General features: G+C 41.8%; 2 protein-coding genes across 16 annotated transcripts in view; one reads left to right on the forward strand and one right to left on the reverse strand.

The window, feature by feature from the left end:
• LOC125762279 (complexin) overlaps window positions 1-20,385 on the reverse strand; it is a 169,384-nt gene that overhangs the window by 141,107 nt on the left and 7,892 nt on the right. The gene's annotated exons all lie outside the window — the stretch shown is intronic.
• Window positions 3,915-11,417, forward strand: LOC125762273 (nose resistant to fluoxetine protein 6-like). Of its 3 annotated transcripts, none has more exons than XM_049424163.1 (6): window positions 3,915-4,214; window positions 5,325-5,944; window positions 6,105-6,250; window positions 6,358-6,598; window positions 6,838-7,511; window positions 7,589-11,417. In XM_049424163.1, the coding sequence occupies exons 2-6, from the start codon at window positions 5,851-5,853 to the stop codon at window positions 8,516-8,518; spliced, it is 2,085 nt and encodes a 694-aa protein (XP_049280120.1). In that variant the 5' UTR covers window positions 3,915-4,214; window positions 5,325-5,850; the 3' UTR covers window positions 8,519-11,417. The 3 variants fall into 3 exon arrangements, with proteins under 3 accessions (XP_049280120.1, XP_049280119.1, XP_049280118.1); XM_049424162.1 differs by having other exon boundaries at window positions 3,915-4,210; XM_049424161.1 differs by having other exon boundaries at window positions 3,915-5,944.

Here is a 20,385-nt window from a genome sequence, read left to right on the forward strand (position 1 = left end):
GAGTACAACTATTTTGAAAAAAAAAATGCACACGTCATGCAGTAAAGCAAACAAATGTTAAGTATAAAATTTTTGTGGCAATAAAAATTGCTGCGTTTACTACAAACACGTGAAGCACTAATTGATTTTATTGGTCCAGGTTGGTTTCAACGTTGTGAGATCGCTTAACCGCCGCCAGCGATTGCAACAGCTTCAAACAGTTTATGTTTTGCAGCTTTCGTTCTTCTTTCCACACGACATCAACGCGTCGTGTGGAGACGACAAACAATCATTCCATAGCAAACATAATTTGTCAAACGGTTTTCCTGCTGCTGCGTGTTTAATTTTTCACGAAGGTTATCCACAACCAGTTGCACCTGCATATTAACATGTTCCATTAATGCATATTTGTATCGATAAAAGCTGCCCGCTCGATTGATTGGTATGATTGAGCTTAACGACTTAAGCTAATCACACCGATTCATTGCAAGCAAACGATACAGCAAGTTGATTTTATGATCGCCACGTGTCGGTGTATGGGCGTACATTGATGCCAATGCTCAACAACGCGAATTAGGATGAAGATATTGTAAGCTATTAAAGTGACTTCAGGCAATTGTCAAACACAAACAAATATTGAAAAAGCTTAATGAGAAGCACGTGTAACCGTAACGAAACTCAACATTTGAAAACGAACATTGCTGAACAAATTTTCGCGGCTGACTTAAATATATTACCGTATTGGTAAATGCTAAACCACAACAAAATGTTTAAATATGTAACTAAGGATAGTAACTGACAAGCATAAAATAATCAAGACGAATATCCGGAAACGAGATCTTGCTATTTCCCAGTGTTATCTTTCCTGATCTAGGTCAATAAACTTAATGACACATGATTCGGAAGAAAACACGATTGAGCTGTTTACAATATGGTCAAGGTTAAAAAACAATCTATCCTTCAAGGGAAGTCAACCGGAAGCGATGGCTATTCTAGATGACTTTCAGACCTTAGAACACTGCGTAGCATATACTCAAAACACCCTTAGTTACAGTTCTATGACGATTTTACAAACTTCCATTAGCCACTGCAGATAGTCCCTTTACCCCAAAAATGAACAGATGAGATCACTGATGAAATAATATATTTGTGTGAGACGTATAAATTAAAAAATGGTCTCTCATAACGCTACCAATAAATGATGCTATGACACACTATTTTTAATTGGAACAAATCGCTCCGACTGCATCACGGTGTTTATCTTCACACGTGTGTCTCAGTCTCTGGCAAAGTTATGACTGTTGGTGAATAATTATCTTCACCGTAGAATCTTCCCCACATCGACCCTCGCCCATTATTCTAACACCCACCCTTGAAGCATTGATCGCTGTCATCTATCTTTAATTTCTGGCACTACCGCTCCGGATACCAGATGCGTATGTGTCTAGCGCTGACAACTTTGATTGTGCCTCACCCAAAATCTCAAAACTCGTGCCCGAGACTGCCAGTTCGTGTCTCTTTTGTTCGTCTGTGCGATGCCAGGCCGCCTGTTGGCCATCGAGCGATTGACTTAATTGCCTACTTGATGAAGCTTAGCCAAAACAAATTTAGTCCTCTCATCTTCATTTCCAAACCCTACTCACAATAATCGACCCCATGTTTATTCCTTACCAAGAGTCTTATGTCTCGAGTGTAAACGGCGCACGCCACAAACACAGGCGCACGCGTCGATGTAGCCACACTAAATTTTTGAACAAAAAGCATTTGTAGGTTCACGTGTTTTTGCTTACACCACTTTTGGTAAGCATTAGGTTTACACACGGCGTTGAAATCATTTGAAAATGTGCCTCAAACTGTAAGCAACATAGCGCTGACCGACTTGACAGAAAACGAAAGCAAATCGACCACTCAGACCTTACAGAGCTTGGTTCCCATCTGGATGCATCGTCGAAAATGTTGACTTAGTTTCGCTCATTTTTCCATTCCGTTGCTTGAGAAGCAAGTGATTTCAAAACTGAATCTGGTGTGCACAGGCTGGCATAGGACCGGAACGAGCAAATACTGTCTGCCATCATTGCGTCTTCATTGACGTCATCAGGGTCAACAGTCGTAATGTAATGCGTGTTTCCCGCTTCGAACAAACATATGCTTCCCGCCACGATCACAAGGCCAAAAAGGGCCACCATCCAACAAAAAAGGGCGAGAATGGGCAGGAATCGCCACTGTTTGCTTTCAGCTACTTACAGCCATTCTTCATTTGGCTAATAAACGTAGCAAATTGCATAGGTCAACCAGCTGATAATAGGCTTCATTCCGTCGATCAATCGCTTCCTATTGCTAGCTGCTATGATACATAAAATGCTTGCCGTTTCTGCATTGATCAATGCAAAGCACAGAAACAAAAAATTAAAGACTTCAACTCGTGTATAGAACATGTGTGTGCCCCGGGACCGAAGCGAGGTCAGCTACTGTGGCGGCATCGCTTGTGAGTTCATTGAAACAAGAGCTCTGGAGATGAAAATTACTTTAATCAATTTATACCATGACTTGCCAAATGTATCGATGCACGCACGCTACAGCCCATGAACCATGATGTTGTGGTTTCTTTTGCCTGTCACTCTATTTCTTGTTTGGCCACTGAATCAAAGATCCCAAAATATTGAAATCAATTCGTTTGTCGAATTGTTTTGCAAAATTGTTCCAGATTTGGCCACTCAATCAATGACTGATACTATATCTTACACTTACAAACACAGCAAACCAAACGTTTAGACTTCGGTATAAAAACTTCCAGACTTAGGATTTATTTATACCCTGGTTCAGTGCAATTTAAATGATTTCTGTTACTGTTCCGTTTCCATCTGCGTCGTGGATTTGATAAGCATAAATAGTCAATTCTAATTAAACCTTTTTGAAAATCATCGATTTTTATTAGATGTACAGAAATACCCTTTGAGTTGCGTGGATATCCATACTGAATGCATTGTAGCAATTCGAGGAACCACAGTCCTTCAACTGTCTGTAGATGACAGACTAACATTGTATTTGTACATCACCGGTTTAATCGGTTTTATCTACATGTTTTTTCTCTTCCCCAAAAACCTAACAAGTTCTTGTTCCCCAACAAAGGAAGGTTGCACGATAAATGCCTCCAAAGGAAAAAAATTAACAAAATAATCGATTAGCTTGATCATGTTCGTTGGACAAGAGAACAGGATTTTTTTGTTGTCTATTTGATACTCTCTTCGTACGATCATGCCCAAACCTATAGCAAACTACACACCACGTGTATGGTAACACGTTTCCGCAAAACAGTGTATTAATCGATAATAAAGCAACTGTTCATTATAGGGTCATTAAATCTTTACTTCCGACGGTCGGCCATTAATCGAACGGGTCCGGCAATCAATGTTAGCAAATAACTTTTCAATCGCCAAAGAAACCATTTCAAAACATTATAAAATTTGGCCAGCTGCCCATTTTCGCCCAACACAATCGTTTAATCGTATCTGCGGGGTTAATAAAGAAAGGCTAAATTATTGCCAAAAAAACAGACACTCATTACATCATTGCTAGGTGTTGGGAACTTTTTTTAGCGCGGGCCAAGATGAATCGTGCTCAATTGATGTCGATTGCGTTTGCAAAAAAAACCCCACAATCGCACCTAACAATTTGAATTACCATGAGAAGTAAACACTAGCAAAGGAAATACCTAACATGTTGTCAATGATGTTCATGACTTCAACGCGATCGACCTCGATCCTCATCCTTGACGCGATAATTGCGTTCGATGCTTTCTTCTATACGCGTATGACTAACTCGTGCAGCAATTCATACAACAAACACCGAAATGTTACATCTTCCCTTGACGCAGCATCTCTTTCGCTCGGCGGGGGGTTAAGATCACGGTACGAATCGTACAAGAAGTAAGCGGGAAGAACAAACTGGCGAAACTGCTAACAGTCGTTGTATACCGAGAGCGCTGCCCCCCTGCCCTACGGCCAAACGACACACGAGCAAACAACGCCCCATACACACGCTACGTCACTAATAGACATCACCCGAAAATAAGACGAAAGACTTCAACGACCGAATCGACGACGAACGCGATGAGCGAGCGCGCCAGCCGTAGTCGCGGTGAAAACTCATTTTGCCTACCGTTCTGGGCTCGTTCGGTGCAGTCGACTGTGATCGTTCAGCGGGTGCACATCTTCCAACTACTACCTCCTGAGTACGTGAGTTTTCGCCGGTTTACCGCACCGCTAGATTTGCATCGATTTCGGGAAAATTGGCGTAAAAAAATCGTCGCGATCGTGAAACGTTTTATTTTATTACTGCCTTTTATGTGGCAAGACAATGCTGCCGGTGTTGCGTCTAGATTTGTTTGTGGTAAACATTGCTACCGCTAAGCAAAACCGCTCTGAGAAACAGTGCAAACACAAATTATTGCCATGCTAATGTGAAATACAATATTTGAAATTCAACGATCGTTGTTGCTGCTGTTACCGGGACAAACAACGAACAATTACCACTACTTGTCCCCCCCCCCTTTCCCCTCCTTGGCCCCTGGAGTTAATGCAAAGTTAAAAAACGTGAAATTGATTAAGAAACTACCGGCGGTGCAGTTACTACAGTTCAGCATCACACATCTTCCCTGTGTACAACCGTCGATAGACCGGCGCAACAAGTAAACCTTGCAAACCGATGCATTACAAATTTGCTCAACTGACCACAAATAAGCAATAGAATCGGATTTCCAGCGCGTTTAACCTTCACGAAAATGTCCTTAGTGGTTGAGCAAATTCACCAGCACACGGGCGAGATCTAATCATGGACGCGTGTTGGATGATGCATTTTCCATCTATTGGATACGCTTTACAGAGCGTGCCCCTGAAACTGTAGCAGTGGATGTATTAAGGCGATTTTTCACGCCGCTAATCTGTTGCCGATAAATGGACGCTACATACACCCGGTACATATTGTTTGGTTTTGTGATTTTTATGCACGAGAAAAAAATGGCGCACAGAAAAAAGTGAGAGTGAATATAGATTTTTCAAACGTAGAAATAATTTAAATATTTAACAATCACAGAAGTCCCTAGAAACCACAATTTGTAAGCAATTGTTCTCTGATTTGGTCGAAAGTGTTCAACCTTCAGGGAGTTATGTTCACATGCTCAATTACCACTTTCTATAGCTTTATCACCGCTCAAAAAACCCTAGCCCATGAATACATACACCGAAAAACGTTTTATAATTTGCGTCACACTTTCCTCAAGTTGTGTGTTTCTGTCGTGTACACATATGCTGATCTCTATTTTTTATCTGTTTTCAACGCCAATCTAGCATCACCTACAGCATTTAGCTCATCGTTTGCGTACGGGCTCGTTTCGTAAAGTGTTTGGCAACGGCCAATATTGCAAACCATATCCGGCTGTGAAAATGACGATCGCCAATTGATTGTAATGCGCCGTGGTTGTAAGCGAACCTAAACGTATTGCGCATATTGCGGGTTCCCGGTCAAATTGACAAAAAAAAGTATATTTTATTGTTGAAAACCAAAAAATCCGGGAGTTCTTGTCAGTGCGATTATGAAGTGAGTGAAGTGTGGTTTTGTGAGTGAAAGGTACTGCTAAACATTTTAATAAGGCAAACCTATTAAAATGAATGAGTGATATGTAAGTGTGTGTGAGTGTGTACATAGAATTACTGTAACCTAAAAACATATGGAGTATATTAAATCAGTTTAGTGTATTACAGTGAACGACCGTACTATCAGTGCGTTTAAGAGTGCGTACGAATCTCGTTCGAACAGTGTTTGTTTAGAGTATTTCTTTTAATAAGAAATCGAACCTTTTCGCCAAGCCATAAAATGGCTATCAGAAGGGTTTTATTTGTACTTTGTGGTTTGTTGCTGTTATCTAATTTGGCCTCAGCCGGAAACTCGTTTGCTGAAACATTTCAAAGTAAGTTCCACGCGTATCGTGACATACGAAAGTACTTACGGAAACGTATTTGAGTGCGATGATGTGTACGAAGGTGTTGTGCGTTTCCGTCAAGAAAAAAATGTAGCACGTATAGTTGTGTTTATGTATGTTGTTTTCTCCTTGTTCTGTAATGTTTTAGTTGAGGAGTACCTCAAATTTCCACCGTTATACGTGTACGACGACTTTGAGGATTGCCGTCGGTGGTATCGGGATCGGTACGTTTATTGTATCGTGAAGGCACCACTAGCACCGGATGAATCATCCGCTTTGTGGAGAAATATTAGCGTAAGTAAATCATGATACAGGATATTGAGAGCTGTAGAAAAGAAACCAAAAAAAAAACCAGACCAGTTTACTGACGTGTCAAACGGGACACATTCGGGTTATGGCAGTATTTTTCCAGCGATTATCACCACTACGACCATTCGGTGCTGGAGCGTGGCGTATGTATTCCAAAGTGTCACGATGCCATCATACAAAACGCGTCCGAAAGTGGCATCGATCGACTTTCGCGCGAGCAAATGATTCACCGCTGCATAAGTGCAGAGATTACGCCTCATTATAATCTGATCGTATCATCAGAACTACACATCCAACACTGTTACTCTCGTGACACTGAGAATATTCCATACGGTATGAATAATTTGTATTCTCCTAATTTCATCCGTGCACCATCATGCTCATAGATTGATCAATCATGAAGACAGAAGACAATCAATCATGAGAGATAATAATCCATCGATCCCCATTTAATAGTTTCTATTTCTGTGATTAAACACGTTTTCATCTTTTCTATTATCAAACATGGAAGCAACTTCACTTACACTTCATATTCTCCCCTTCACAAATACAACTTATCATCTCATCTCCAGATTGGCTTGATGTGATATTTTTCATACTTGCTGCTGCAATTATCGTACTCGTGGTAGCTTCCACCGTGTACGATATGCACCAGCAGGCAAAGCAAAAGTTTCCCGAAGAATACTTCTCACGAAACTCGAAGCAGGCCCACCAGCGGCTTCTCACCGCGTTCTCATTTCCACGCAACATCCGTCGACTGCAAGAACCAATCCATACACAAACGCGCATCGATCTAGCATGCTTCGAAGCATTTCGGTTCGCACAGACGTTCCGTGTCATCTTCCTGCACGTGACCATTGCACACTTGAAGATCCCACAACGTAATCCCGAGTATCTCGAGCAGCTACAACACGGTGCCGTGCTGCAAACGTTCATTGCCGAGTTTCAGAACTACGTTCAAACGTTCTTCACTATCGGCGGTATGTTAATGACGGTGAACTTTCTCGATCATATACGCAAAAATCCTACATTCCGACTGTCGTATTTCGGTGAGCGTCTGCTAAATCGACTATGCCGATTAGTGCCAACGTACGCCTTCATGATATTGCTCGAGGCATCAGTTATGCGACACCTCATCGATGGACCGTTCGGACAGCAGTTCATTGGAGAATCGGCCGAAAACTGCCAACAGCGATGGTGGATGAATTTGCTATTCGTGAATAATTATATCGGCTGGGATTACCCGGTAAGTGTCGCCCAAAAACCGATTGCCATTTGTTGGAGGCATATAAATTAACAACTTATCCTTATCCATATCCTCAGTGCTTCATACCTTCCTGGTACCTCGCGACAGATCTGCAACTATTCATATTCGGACTTATGATAATGATGATTTTCTGGCGATGGCCATCCACCAGAAAATACATCTTTAGTGCAATCTTCCTATACAGTGTAATCGTTCCTGCGGTGGCCTATCTCTCGACTAACATTACGCCCGTCATGACGGGGGACATGAAGGATGCGGAACAGTACATCCGTGGTCAACAATTCCAGCGTGTGCTTTATTTCCCGTTTCACCAAAATACCGGCATTTACTTCTTCGGCATGCTTGCCGGCATTATATACCATCACTACCGTGACCAACGGAAGGAACTATTCAAAGTTGCTGCATTTCGTCAGCTAGCTCAATTTAGTGGACTTTTGTACGTGTTCTGTATGGCCACCGTATCCTGGGTGGTGTCGAACCTTTCCTGGCTTCCAGCAATCTGTCTCGCTGCGTACGCAAGCGCCTTCAAGCTTAGCTGGGGTCTGTTCAACACTTTACTGCTGCTAGCGTTAGCGTTGCTGCATCGACACAACTGGATTAAGATGGCACTGAGCCATCCGATCTTTCGCGTGCTCGGCAAATTAGGCTATAGTGTCTACCTTATCCATTTCACCGTAATCGTACAGGTTTACGGTAGGGAGAAAGCACCCATCTTCAGCAATGAACTGATCGTCACGGGCTACACAGTGGAGGTGTTGTTCTTCAGCTATATCCTAGGTGCATTGCTTTGCGTACTGGTAGAACTACCGACCGGAGCCGCACTCAAAGAGTTGATTGAACCTAGAGCCCAAACACCTTCCATCAATCAAGTGCACTCAGCTTCTGAGCCGATCGGCGCACAGGTAGGATCATCATCATCAACTACCTTGACAAACACACCGGCACCAGATGCAACAGTCATGACGAGCTCGAATGAGAGCCGATAACTCTCCCGGTAGGGAACGCTGTGATAACCCAGAACATTTGCTGGTAAAGTTTGAGAATCGATCTGCTAGGAGTATCTTTATACAAAGAATATTTCCAATTACCGTATTTTTTCTATAAGAATATTAAAACTTAGCGTGAGATATCATTCTCCAAAAAAAACAGTCACCGCTTTTGATCCCAACGTTTACTCGCCGTAAACTCTACTATTGGGCAATGCTTGTAACCTTCAAACACACTTCAGATATAACTTTAAGCTGTTTCACATGCCAAATGCATGCCAAAGCACTCACTACTTTACTACACCGCAGTGGAAAATTTGCGAACAAAAAAAGATTCTCACTACAGGAAGATTCTTTGGCCTTGCCTATTTCCATACATTTAAGACTGACCGACATCCGGTACCGATTGCTTTCCGGTATGGGACGCCTCTTCGTAAACCAAGCCCTCTGTACAAAGCGAACAAAACCTTACAGATAAGCCACGACGTTCCGGGTCGTTAAACACAAGTATTCGTTAGTTTTAATACTGGTTTCTTTTTAGTTTGTGTGTGAGTTATCGGCATGTTATCGAGCACGATTATTATTGGTGCAAGGTATCTTTTAAAGCTGCTTGTTTTTGTCAAAGGAAGTACATAAATCTACCGGTGTGGATGATCCTCTGTACTACCGACATAGATAACACAGGTTAACGTATTATTGTGGAATAAATGTAAACGTCTGAAATACACCCGGCATGCATACCTATCTCCAGTGGTTGATGACAGGAAAAAATACAAATTTTATTAGCCAACACCCAACATATTATCGCAATTACAATCAACCGGAAGCATCGACTACGCCTTTGGTTCGATCGTTACCGGTATTGTTAGATCTTTGTAGGCGTTTTTCCGCAAACATTCCAACCACAGAAAAATGTCAAAACGAAGCAATCGATCATCAGAAGGTAAGTGTACGTCCATTGATGTGATAAATGTCATTGTACTTTCTATCCGCAAAACCCCGCTTAACACGTGCGCACAAAACAGCATGTTATTGTACAGCATTTGCAGACCTTCGTGGACACGCTCCAGAAGCAATTCACCTTCTCCAAGCGTAATAGGTACCGGGCAAACACGTGTGAGCATTTATTCAACATTGTCATCGTTCAACTGTACACGGTTGGCTACTCTGCTAAAATGTTTAGATGCACACGACAAACACCATTTGACCTGCTTGCTGATCAAGGACATATCGACCGTGAACTTCGTATATCTTCACATGTTTCGCGTGCAGGATGCAGTGTACACGCTTGCAGATTTCAAGCAAAAGTGAGATCGGCTTCATGTGCGATGCTTTTGATCCGACATCCTGTTAAAGAGGTGGACCGGTAACCCGTGCAAAATGTGTGTTCTTCTTTGCTTGATATTTTGGACAAAACCATAGTTCCTATACATAGTTTCCTGTTTAATGCAATTTATGTAGCATATTTTGTTCTTATTCCATTTGTAAAGTTTTTGGAAATTCTTCTTCTTCTTCTTCTTCGTGACTTGATGACCTCTAAGGTCATGCCGGCTATTTCAGGCTTACTAGACATATTTTTCGCCTTGTAGCCGGTGAACCAGTCCTTGCTACAGGGGGACGGTCCAGATGGGGTTTGATACCCAGTCCCAGTCGTGTGGAACCTGCGCAGTTTATCACATACACCACCCACCTTCCGGAATTATTTTTTTAATATTTTTTAAAAACCAGCATAAAAAAAACGCTGCGGCCGCTTTAAGAAATTGTTTTAATATTTTTTATGAACTAAATTAAAAGAAAAACTAAGTGGGTAAATTAGTTAATATTCTCTTGGTTAAATGATCATTTGAGGACAACATTTCCCATATTTCAGTATCCTTTGAAAATATGTAACACAGCAAATTAAAACAAAAAAGCAATTTTTATATTAGTTTAAATTGGTTACCAACGATTAATCCGTTTTTAATCGAAGTGAACATTAATCAGCTTCCATGAAAGGTGTTGTAAGGTCTCACCTCTAATGTCTTCATTATGAACTCCTCTAACCAACAGACGTGACAAAAAATACCAACAACGAAAAATAACGCCGCGCCCTCATTATTTGCACCCTTGCCTTGCACAGATACAACAAAAGCCACAGCATTACGTTGAAACTATTAAATTGTTCGCGTCCCGCCGAATTCAAGTCTTTTATTCAAGACCACACGAACGCGAATCAGTGCCGAAATGAGATTAACACGCTGTGTGCAGTGTATGGCAGCTTGATGGCTTACCCTCACGTACCCTGAAGCTGATGGCGGCTTCATTGAACGAGACGTCATTTCATGCAATTTACAATAGAAAGTGCTCGACAACCGAAATGCCAGCCATAGCTAATGTGAAAATAATCACCTTGTCCATTCTTTTTTCTTTCCTCTTCACTTCCTCTTTACACCGGCATGTGGAGTTTGTTGGTTTTCTGCTTGGTTAGCTCCCACTCCGAAAGATTAGAATCGTTCCCTGGTAATACCTTTTAGATCTGCAAATGGAGCTGTCAGTTTGCTGAATTGACGGAGCTTTTTTGCCTAAATTATAAACCACAAATACCACAACAATCGGAGCAAAGCTGAGTGTACGATCAGTGCCAGATAACGAATCAAAGCACCGTCTCTAAAGTGCGGAACGAAACTGGGAGGGAATCTTAAATCTGATTGAGTTATAGTGTATCATTAGTTGAGGCCGGTACGTGTGTGTTAGCCACAGAAGGGCAGGTTGTGACGTCAAATTTAGTATCATGCTAGTGGCACAAATGCATTGAAGCAAAATGTAAAATTAAATTTCATAATTCGTAGTACAAAAATTGAAAACCCCTCGTATTGACGTCATAAATAGAACAAATTACATATATTGGTGAGATAAAAAAAATTCTATTAATTTTATTTTTTAAATCTGTTGAAACACTTTAAGCTGTTTCATTGTTAAAATATCGTTTTTTGATTTGATGCTTATTTTGATAATTAGTAATTTTATCAGATAACTAATCAGATAACGAATTATTAAACAATTCGTTTCATTAAAGCGATCGTTCTGCTACTTATATGGGTGTAAATTTGTCACCATTTTTTACTTCATTTTTTTCCGAAAACCGAACTATGTAAAAGGGTATAAAATACAATGCAGTTCGCTTTGACAAATGCGTCCTTTGTATAATTTTTCAACTAATTTTATAATTTGTCCGAACACATAAAATTTCTGCTCTCGAACTCAAACGAAGTAGTTCAGTTGCACTTGCACTTGTCCAATGCAAAAATGTGCATAATAGATGTTCCTTGAAAAATCTTTCTGATAGATAACGAAACCGCAGTCCATCTATCAATCATTCTACGATATTAAAATACAGAAAAAAGCAGCCTTCTGACATTAAACATAAGACGAATCCATTCAATTATTCAGCTTTTGACAGATCCTACGAATTACATTTGTTTTGTCCGATTTTGTAGTTAAAATGCTAGAACGATGTCGCTAACCTCCATAGAACAAATGCAAAAATTAATCTTAACGTTTTCCGATGAGATCACCAGTTGGCGTAACATTATTTAGCACATTGAACCCGCATCGCCGCACACACCCTTTGCGGTAGGTTCAGGCCACAATGTCACTGATAAAGCTTAGTTTCTTTCTCGCGTGAACGATGTTTACATGCAAATCTCTCGCACTTCACGTTTGGCTAATTTGTGCGCTAACATGGTGTACGAAAAATCTGCCAGCGGCCGATTGATTGACACTGCTGGGCGACACTCGAATAGAGAGGTGACGGTTAAGACAGATAACTCTCTGCGACAGGCGACATTAGCCGATAGCACAGCGAAAAGGAACCGACAAAAAACGATGAATTTGGCATTCACCCACATCACCGCAACCTTCAAACTTGGGCTCCCTGAGTTAGCATCGTTTTTATATGCACAAAACTTCACACCCCGAAGCATCTCAGGAAGCAGCAGCAGCAGGACAAGCCCATAGGAAAGCCATTAATCATTCCATCATCTCCCATAAATCTTTCCCCATGCAGCGGGTTTTCAACGGTTGCGTCTCCATTCCTTTTCCAATCGCTCGCATCCACAGCATCTTTACACTTTTTCCCGTAGTGCCCCAAAGGAATCGCTTAAAATCTGCACTAACCGAAGCCAAATAGTTCTGGTCGAAGATTACTAGCTACTTTTACTTGGGAACGATCGAAAAAAAATCCCCTGTCAGTGCTTGACTTGTATCCTATCGGTGGGAAATTGAAAACTTTCTTCACATAAATCGATTATCATGTCGTTAATGTTTGCAAGTTGTGCAGGACCACACAGACACGCACAAAAGAAGAAAAAAAGAGTATAATAGAAACCGGCTTGGATCATTCTTCAAACAACTTCTTGATGATCGATTCTAAAATACTCCAAGAGCGCCAATGTGGGTCTCGTGCGAATTCACCCTTCTCTTGTAGATTTTTTTTTTCTCTCTCATTTCTAGCCATCGCATGCAAATAAGAGACATTTTTCAAAATGTTAGTGCGCTGTATCGATAGAATAAAAACGACAAATATGAGGTGCAAATTAAATTGAAACGGCATTTATCACCTCAGTTTGCTTTCGCTACCAGTAAACCGGTCATTAACGTCTTGTTGACCGGAGTTGCCAGAAAACCGACGTAATGGAAACACCCAAAAACCTGGTCTAAATAAAAAAAAACTGGTGTGAAAACCGGTAGCCACATTTTTCTCCAACAACCTCCACACCACCAAAGGAAGGTGCCACAAGCTGATCGGCTTTTCGCGATACATTTGCAAATCTTTTATTGCATCAAATCTTTCAACGGCGGCAAACGTTTATTTGATTTAGTGGTACGCATTTGAAACAAATTGCATTTATTAATAACGTTTCCGATCTGATCCACTTTTGGCTGCGTTGGTATCAAACCATCGTCTGATTTATTGCGTTCATTTACAACATCTTAATTTACGGTGCGGTATAAAATCTCATCAAAACCATTAAAACCCTATACTGTGCCTAAATGAAAACGGTACGGAAGAAGATCAATTTAGCAGAAAGAAAACCTACCGAACACATTTCGCTAAACTTTGTCACGCTAAACCAACAATAAGAAACGTGTAGAGAAAAAAAACTGCTTCACCATCACGAACCGCCAGCAATATTTCTCACGGTTTATGAGACCATTTGTGAGCTTTTATGTTTTTCCTTTTTTCGTTCATCTTGCGCACGTGTAAACGCCCCAAAACTCACCAGCCCAAAACGGGCACCCGAGCAAAGCGCAAAAGATGCCGCGAATCATCGTTTGCGAACGATGTGAACAAAACGAGCGTACGAAAACAGATCCACTTTTCCGCGCTGTACGCACCGGTGTCTTATTGAGATGGGTTAAAAACATACGTCCGCTGGTAGTATACAAACTACACACACAGATAGAGACGGTGACAAGGGCGTGCGATTGATGAATTCAATGTCAAACAATTATTTTTATAGTGATGCTGATTCTTTCCCGCTGAATCATATGAAACGACAGACCCTGGAGGGAAATTTGTGGTCATTATTAGGTACACGTGCGTAACAGTATCCTACCTACGAAACATGCAAACCTGCGTCATACCATTTTGCGTGACACGCAAACCATCATCACCAGACAAACCAAAACAACCGTGCGCCTTTTAAAGTTCGAAAACTTTAACTCTAACAGCAAATGTTTAAATTTTACACAAAATACACCACACGCTTCCGCCAGCGGCAGCGCCAGGACACTGGCATTACGTTAAAATAATTACCAGCCGCGTGTGACTCCCCAATTCATTAAGTGGTTGTGGTTCAGTAGGAATGATGCCGTGATCGGCACAAATTATAGCACACGCGCCTTCTGCCGTTGACAATTCGAATGTCGATCGGCCACACGTTGCGATCATACACTGCGCAAGGAACCTGCGGTCTCTTACGTCGATAAGCTGCGGGGCGCACGAACCACGAATGACACGTTTGATTGGTTCGCAAGGCTATCCATTAGGACACGTCGTAAAGATCGCTTCGGGCACTGCTGCTGCACGTGGATGTTAACCAAACGATACATTCGGCTATCGTGACGGGATGCTAGTTGGTTATATTCTCGTTACAACCTCGGTGTGTTATCTGGTTCACCACTCACATCTCCATCATTTTGCATTTGCTTCCTTAAGGGTACAACGAATGCCTCTAAATGATGGCTGACGACTGTTTGTTTGATTTTGCTGCTCTCTAAAAGTCAATACCTTGTGAAACCGAACCGGAGTGGATTGCGTACGATGTACATACACATTGATAATGGCTTGATGACATAGAAACGTGTTGCTATCCTAACGAATAACGCAAACACGCTCGGCTCCGCAAAGGAAGGAATAAAATCGATGTTATTTTATCACCTTCTCCCGTGTTCGACCAATAGGCGCAACGAAATCGGTTCCATTTGGCGTGAAAAATGGCACCTGCTGCTGCCTTTCCCGGTTTCGGATGCCAGGAAGTTGATTAGAGCTAGCACCAACTCTCATCCATCTTACAACCGCATGGTGGACGCACATTATGCAACAACCAAGAACGGCCGTCTTTACGTGCCGAGGGCGTTGCCCGTAATAAAAATGACAATCGCAAGATTTATTGGGTGATTTTGTGCGTGTTGCGTAGCTGTTCACCGGGAATTACCTGTCGATTTCTTTTTGGTTGTTAGCCCGAGGTAATGATATGAAGTAAAAGTACAGGAAAACTGGAGAGAGCAACCGATCCGATGATCAGCAGCAGCAGTGTACGCTCCATCTGCTCGGAATCGATCGGAAATGGGAACCGATACAGAATGCTTTGGGGACTAATATTATACAGCATCGCTTATCGCATTGGTAACATACCTAAAACGAAAGAAAAAGAAAAGATTTTTGTTACATTTACATATACTATTAAATGCGAAACTATAAATTTGTCGCAAAGATTTATCAAACCACAAATGATACTCGTTAATAATGGAACGTTGAAACCATTCATGGGACTCTTATGAATTTAAAAGCACATATCCAATGCGTCAATCAGTGCAGTGAAAGGAAATGGTAATTAAATGTCCCTCTGTTTTTTTCTTTTCTCTTCTTTACAGAACTAATGATGAAATTCCAGCTGCTCTAGCATAAGCACCATTCCTCTCAATTTACTAGTTCGAGCACATTGTTCCTCAGCTTAACCGAACCCAGACATTAGACATAAGATACTGAAGAACGGACCATTTGCGACTAATAAGATTACGATGAATGATGTGGCAACTTCTTCCTCCACTGCTCGATAATGCTTCACATGGAGATGAAGATTAGTAGCTTCGTTCTGCTGGCGGCATTTGCCATTCCTCATTTCTGGAAGCAACCATTCGGCGCATTTTTTTTCTCCCCTTTTTTTTGCTTTGCCTTTCGGGCATTCATTTACGTACTGCAATAGTCGAGAGTAGCGATTTTCTTTCGCATCATCATTCTCTGCTGCACATTTTCCATTAGTCAAAATCTTCATCCAGCTCGGCAAAAGATTCTGCCCGCGGTAACCCAACCCAACACACTACTTTGGACGATTGATTACTCAACGGGATATACGGGGGGACACGTTATACCGATCCTCTTTGGATTTGTGACTTTGCGGGTGTGTGGCTAACGGATCACTAATGATATTATACTTATACAGCCCACAAATGCAACACGATGACGATGCTGGTCGCTGGAGGTCGTAACGGTGAAAGAAGCCGCAAAAAAACAAACTCTTCAGAAATCAACCATTTTTGGGAGACAGAAGTGCAGAGGGTATAATAGGGAGAAAATTTACCCTCAATCAGCTATCCACAGCTATGACCTCAACATGAACGGACAGCTTCATCTCCGGTAGCACTATACCGTGCTCAAGATTCGCAGAAAACTGGAGTGCAATGCATTCGGTAACAAAGTGAACGAATGTTTGCGATGACTAAGCATTCAAGGGAACAATTTTGTTTGTGTTTTTCCTCCGCTCGTTGTGAGATCTTTCTTTGCTGTGCCAGTGAGATGAGGCATCGTTTAGCAAGTTGATTGGATTTTTGCAGAGTTTTTTATTTCGCTTGCTATCATTTTTACTTTTGTGATACTTCAATTCTCTCCATTAAATTGACCATACATGACGCAACACACGCCGAACGCTGAGATCCAAATCGGTAAACTTAATCATTAATTAAGCGTAAGATTAAAAAATTTTCCCCAGCATAGGAATGGTATACGGATGGACAAGGGGGGAAGTCACTATAGTTCGCTTGGAGGTGTTTATTATTGCTGAATCACAATGTACAAGTGTTTGCAAATATGGGTACTGTCCCCGCTTCAGTATAAAGTTCATCTTTGAAACAATAATATTATGTTGGCCCGAAGCTACAAAACAAAACTTATCTCAGCGACTTACCTTTCCGTCTAATGGTTTCATGCCATGCTCGGAGGCAATATATACCTTAACCGAAAATCAATAAACGATTGCAACCAACGATAATGGCTCACTTTGCACTCCCTTCGGTCTAATCATATCTACAACTTGTTCAGCGACTAGCGACCACCAGCCAAACAAAGCTAACCCGTGTCCTTTAGGCAATGTTTTCTTCGTGCCTTTTTGCCTCGTGAATTAATGCCGTTGGTAAACATCAACTGATTCGTTGTGCTCGGTTTTGCTCATTATGGTTCATTCCAGGAAAAGGTTTCACTTCATTAGCTGATAAATAGCGCCAGTCCTCCACCAGGCCAAGCACGCAAAGCAGAAGTTATAATTTTAAGTCAGCTTCACAACTCTTTCCCGTCGGATAGGGTGTTCCTTATTTACACCTGCTTCAAATAACCAGCGGCTCACGATGAGCTATCATAATTATCCTTTCCGTGCGAAAGGATATTTGGCGATTCGGGGGACGAAATTGTGTCACAGCTTTAGCAAAGTGATCTCCTTCTACTGTTGGGATTAGCTTTCGCCGAAATCAATCGCTAGTTGTTGATTGAAACGATACGCTGATTGCACGGTATTGGTACGGATGATTGAATCTCACCGTTTTCCTAGTACGGTGAGGTAGACTAAACTTTTCATCCTAAAACCAAAAAACTCTTTCTCGAGTTTACCTTTTCCCTTTATAAATTAAGATTGACAGATCGACCATAAATACTGTCCGGATGCTAGGTTACGCGACGAATTTAATATAACACCCGCCACTTTAATTATGACCTAAGGCTCCTTAAATATTACCAGTTGGCAATCAAGAAAAAGGTGATCATTAACAACATTGCTACGAAAAGGTTTGGTTGCTCTGAATTTAGCCGCGAATACTGTTTTAGGTGGCAATTTTTACACTTTCCTAATCTAGCTTAAAAATTTAACCCGGACTTCCCTATGGTGAATAAACGCCAAGTGTCCGTTGCGTGGATCCGCTTCCTATCCATCGTGGATCGCGACATACAGCGCACAGAACAGAACCCCGGCAGCGGGCATAAAACCTAATGACACTGACACTGCAGGATACTGTGCTCATTATTTTTAACCATGGCTTGCCACATCCAATGCCAATCATGTACGGCATGTGCGCACCGTTGACAGAGCGAGATTTGATGCATTAAGGCTCGTTTCAGTCTCATGTGCTGACGCGTTCAAAGTGTTTGTTTGCTCACGCGACACTGCCGTAGGTTTTTTTTTCTTCACCAAAGTATTAGATGAGCCATTGTTTAGGGGAACGCGCAACCTGTCCATTTGCGCCACACACGAACTTGATGGCAACCCGGATTGCTGCCAGGCTCAAAATGCAGCACAACGCCTTCGCTATACGAACGTCCACAGTACGGTGACTGTCGGTGGTGGCTTCACACCTCACATTGCATACATTCTGGCGCAAATGGTTACGCGCACTGCGCTTCTATACGAATGAAAGGGATCCGTTTGTCGGACAAATGCGAACTGACGCAAACCGGAAGACGGGAGATTCATGGTTTTTGCCCGGAAGGGTTTTCGTGGACCAGCTAAATGTATGGAATGATACAATATTTAACACCATATGAGTGTGCCTTAATTTAGGCGAATGTCTTTTTTATGTAGAACAGACCTGGTTGAGGTAACATTTATTTTAATTAGAATCATTTATATATACATTTGTTAATGTTGTGTAATTTTTGATAAATAAAAATTGCATTTTGTAATTTTGTGCAGTAAAAGCGCTTTGAAAAACAATCGATATCCGTTGATATTTATAAAATTAGTTAGTTCACAAATTTAATCTTCATAATCTTCATAATCTTCATTTACATAATCTTCATTTACTGTCGACTACTTAATTAAGTCTAACTGCAAAACAAATGTGATCCTATTATCAATAGGTTTTATTTTAGTTACCAGACGGGTCATACATAATTTTTTTAACATCTATACTGACTGAAAAAATGAAATTGCTGAACAAGCGTTCAATATTTCATTCTTCCTTCTACTCGTATTTGGTAACACTCACACTGGACAAGGTAAGACTCAAGAAGACGGAGCGCATTAGGACATTTGCCTTAGTACGTTGCAAAGCTTGCTTGCTGCCACCTTCGTGCACAAGGCAAAGTTTGTCGTGAATTATGTAATCCTGATGCTAGTACTTTACCAACTTTCCTAATCAATAGTCACCCGCATTCAGTGTTCCCGAGTCGAGCCTTTGCGGAGCGACTACGGCTACGGCATACAAAACGATAATAAAGAAATGCTCCGCACTGGCATGGGGTAGGCATGACGAAGGCAAGAAATATTTGATGGGTTTTGATCAATTACTAGAGCAAGGAAAGGTGAACGCAATGTCGGGCAACAAGAGCAGCAGCAGCAGCAGCACCCGTAAACATGATTACGTAAAGCACCTGATAAAGCACTCACGGCGAACCAGTCCCATCCACATGATGATAAATCGATTTTAAGCCACTGAACGCGGAAGCAAACGTTAAGCCAATAATAGATGTATTGAATTCTCGCCGGGAACGCTAGCATTCTACCGTTCTTCCAAAAACTCACCCTGCGCCAAGTATGGTTTTGTGGTGTAATCCCTACCCAAAAAAAGGTGCATCTGCATGTTCTGCAAAGCTTACTATCAAACGGCTAAAGAAACTCGACGACGGGGTATCGACAAAAAGCACCATATCTCGACACGAAGATCTATCGACGATGTACTCTCCTCTCGCTATGTACACACACACACACACACACACTTTGCCTTAGTACGTTTGGCCTTTGCCGACTGGAATTGACAATGACATACGACCGCGCTTCCACACTGACAGCTGCTTTGACGGAAGCTTTCGTCAAGAACCAGGAATGCTGCTGCTGCTTTCCCACCGTTAGCCCAGGTTTGAGTGTAGTCATCGTGAAGTTCGAGAGGCCACATGGCCCTTCAAGCTAAAGTCATTGTCAAATTCAAGAGAGCACATCGAAGGCAACGCACGTTAGAAAAGACGTTGGAGGTTACTTGTTCCATGCAAAGCGTACCACTTCTCAAGAACATCAAACCGAAGCTGAGGAAGGCACCGATCGAACGCACTTCAGGAAGAATAAACGTGCTGAAATCGCACACCGGTTCCCGGTTTGTCATCGCGATCCTGCGAAATGATCGCGCGAACGGTACCAGTACACCGTTATCGTACCAGTGTTATCGCACTGTCACACTTCACCACGGGCTCGTCTCAAGTTTGATTGTCGCGAATGATTCGACGAATGGTTCGAACCTCTGATGCTTTAGTCGAAGTGTACGTACCTAGCACACACGGTTCATGGTGATGCAACGCTTTTGCAACCGACTGTCAAGAACCGTCTAGCAGCATGTTCGGCATGGATTCC

Source organism: Anopheles funestus, chromosome 2RL (genome assembly GCF_943734845.2).
Source record: "Anopheles funestus chromosome 2RL, idAnoFuneDA-416_04, whole genome shotgun sequence".
NCBI lineage: Eukaryota > Metazoa > Arthropoda > Insecta > Diptera > Culicidae > Anopheles > Anopheles funestus.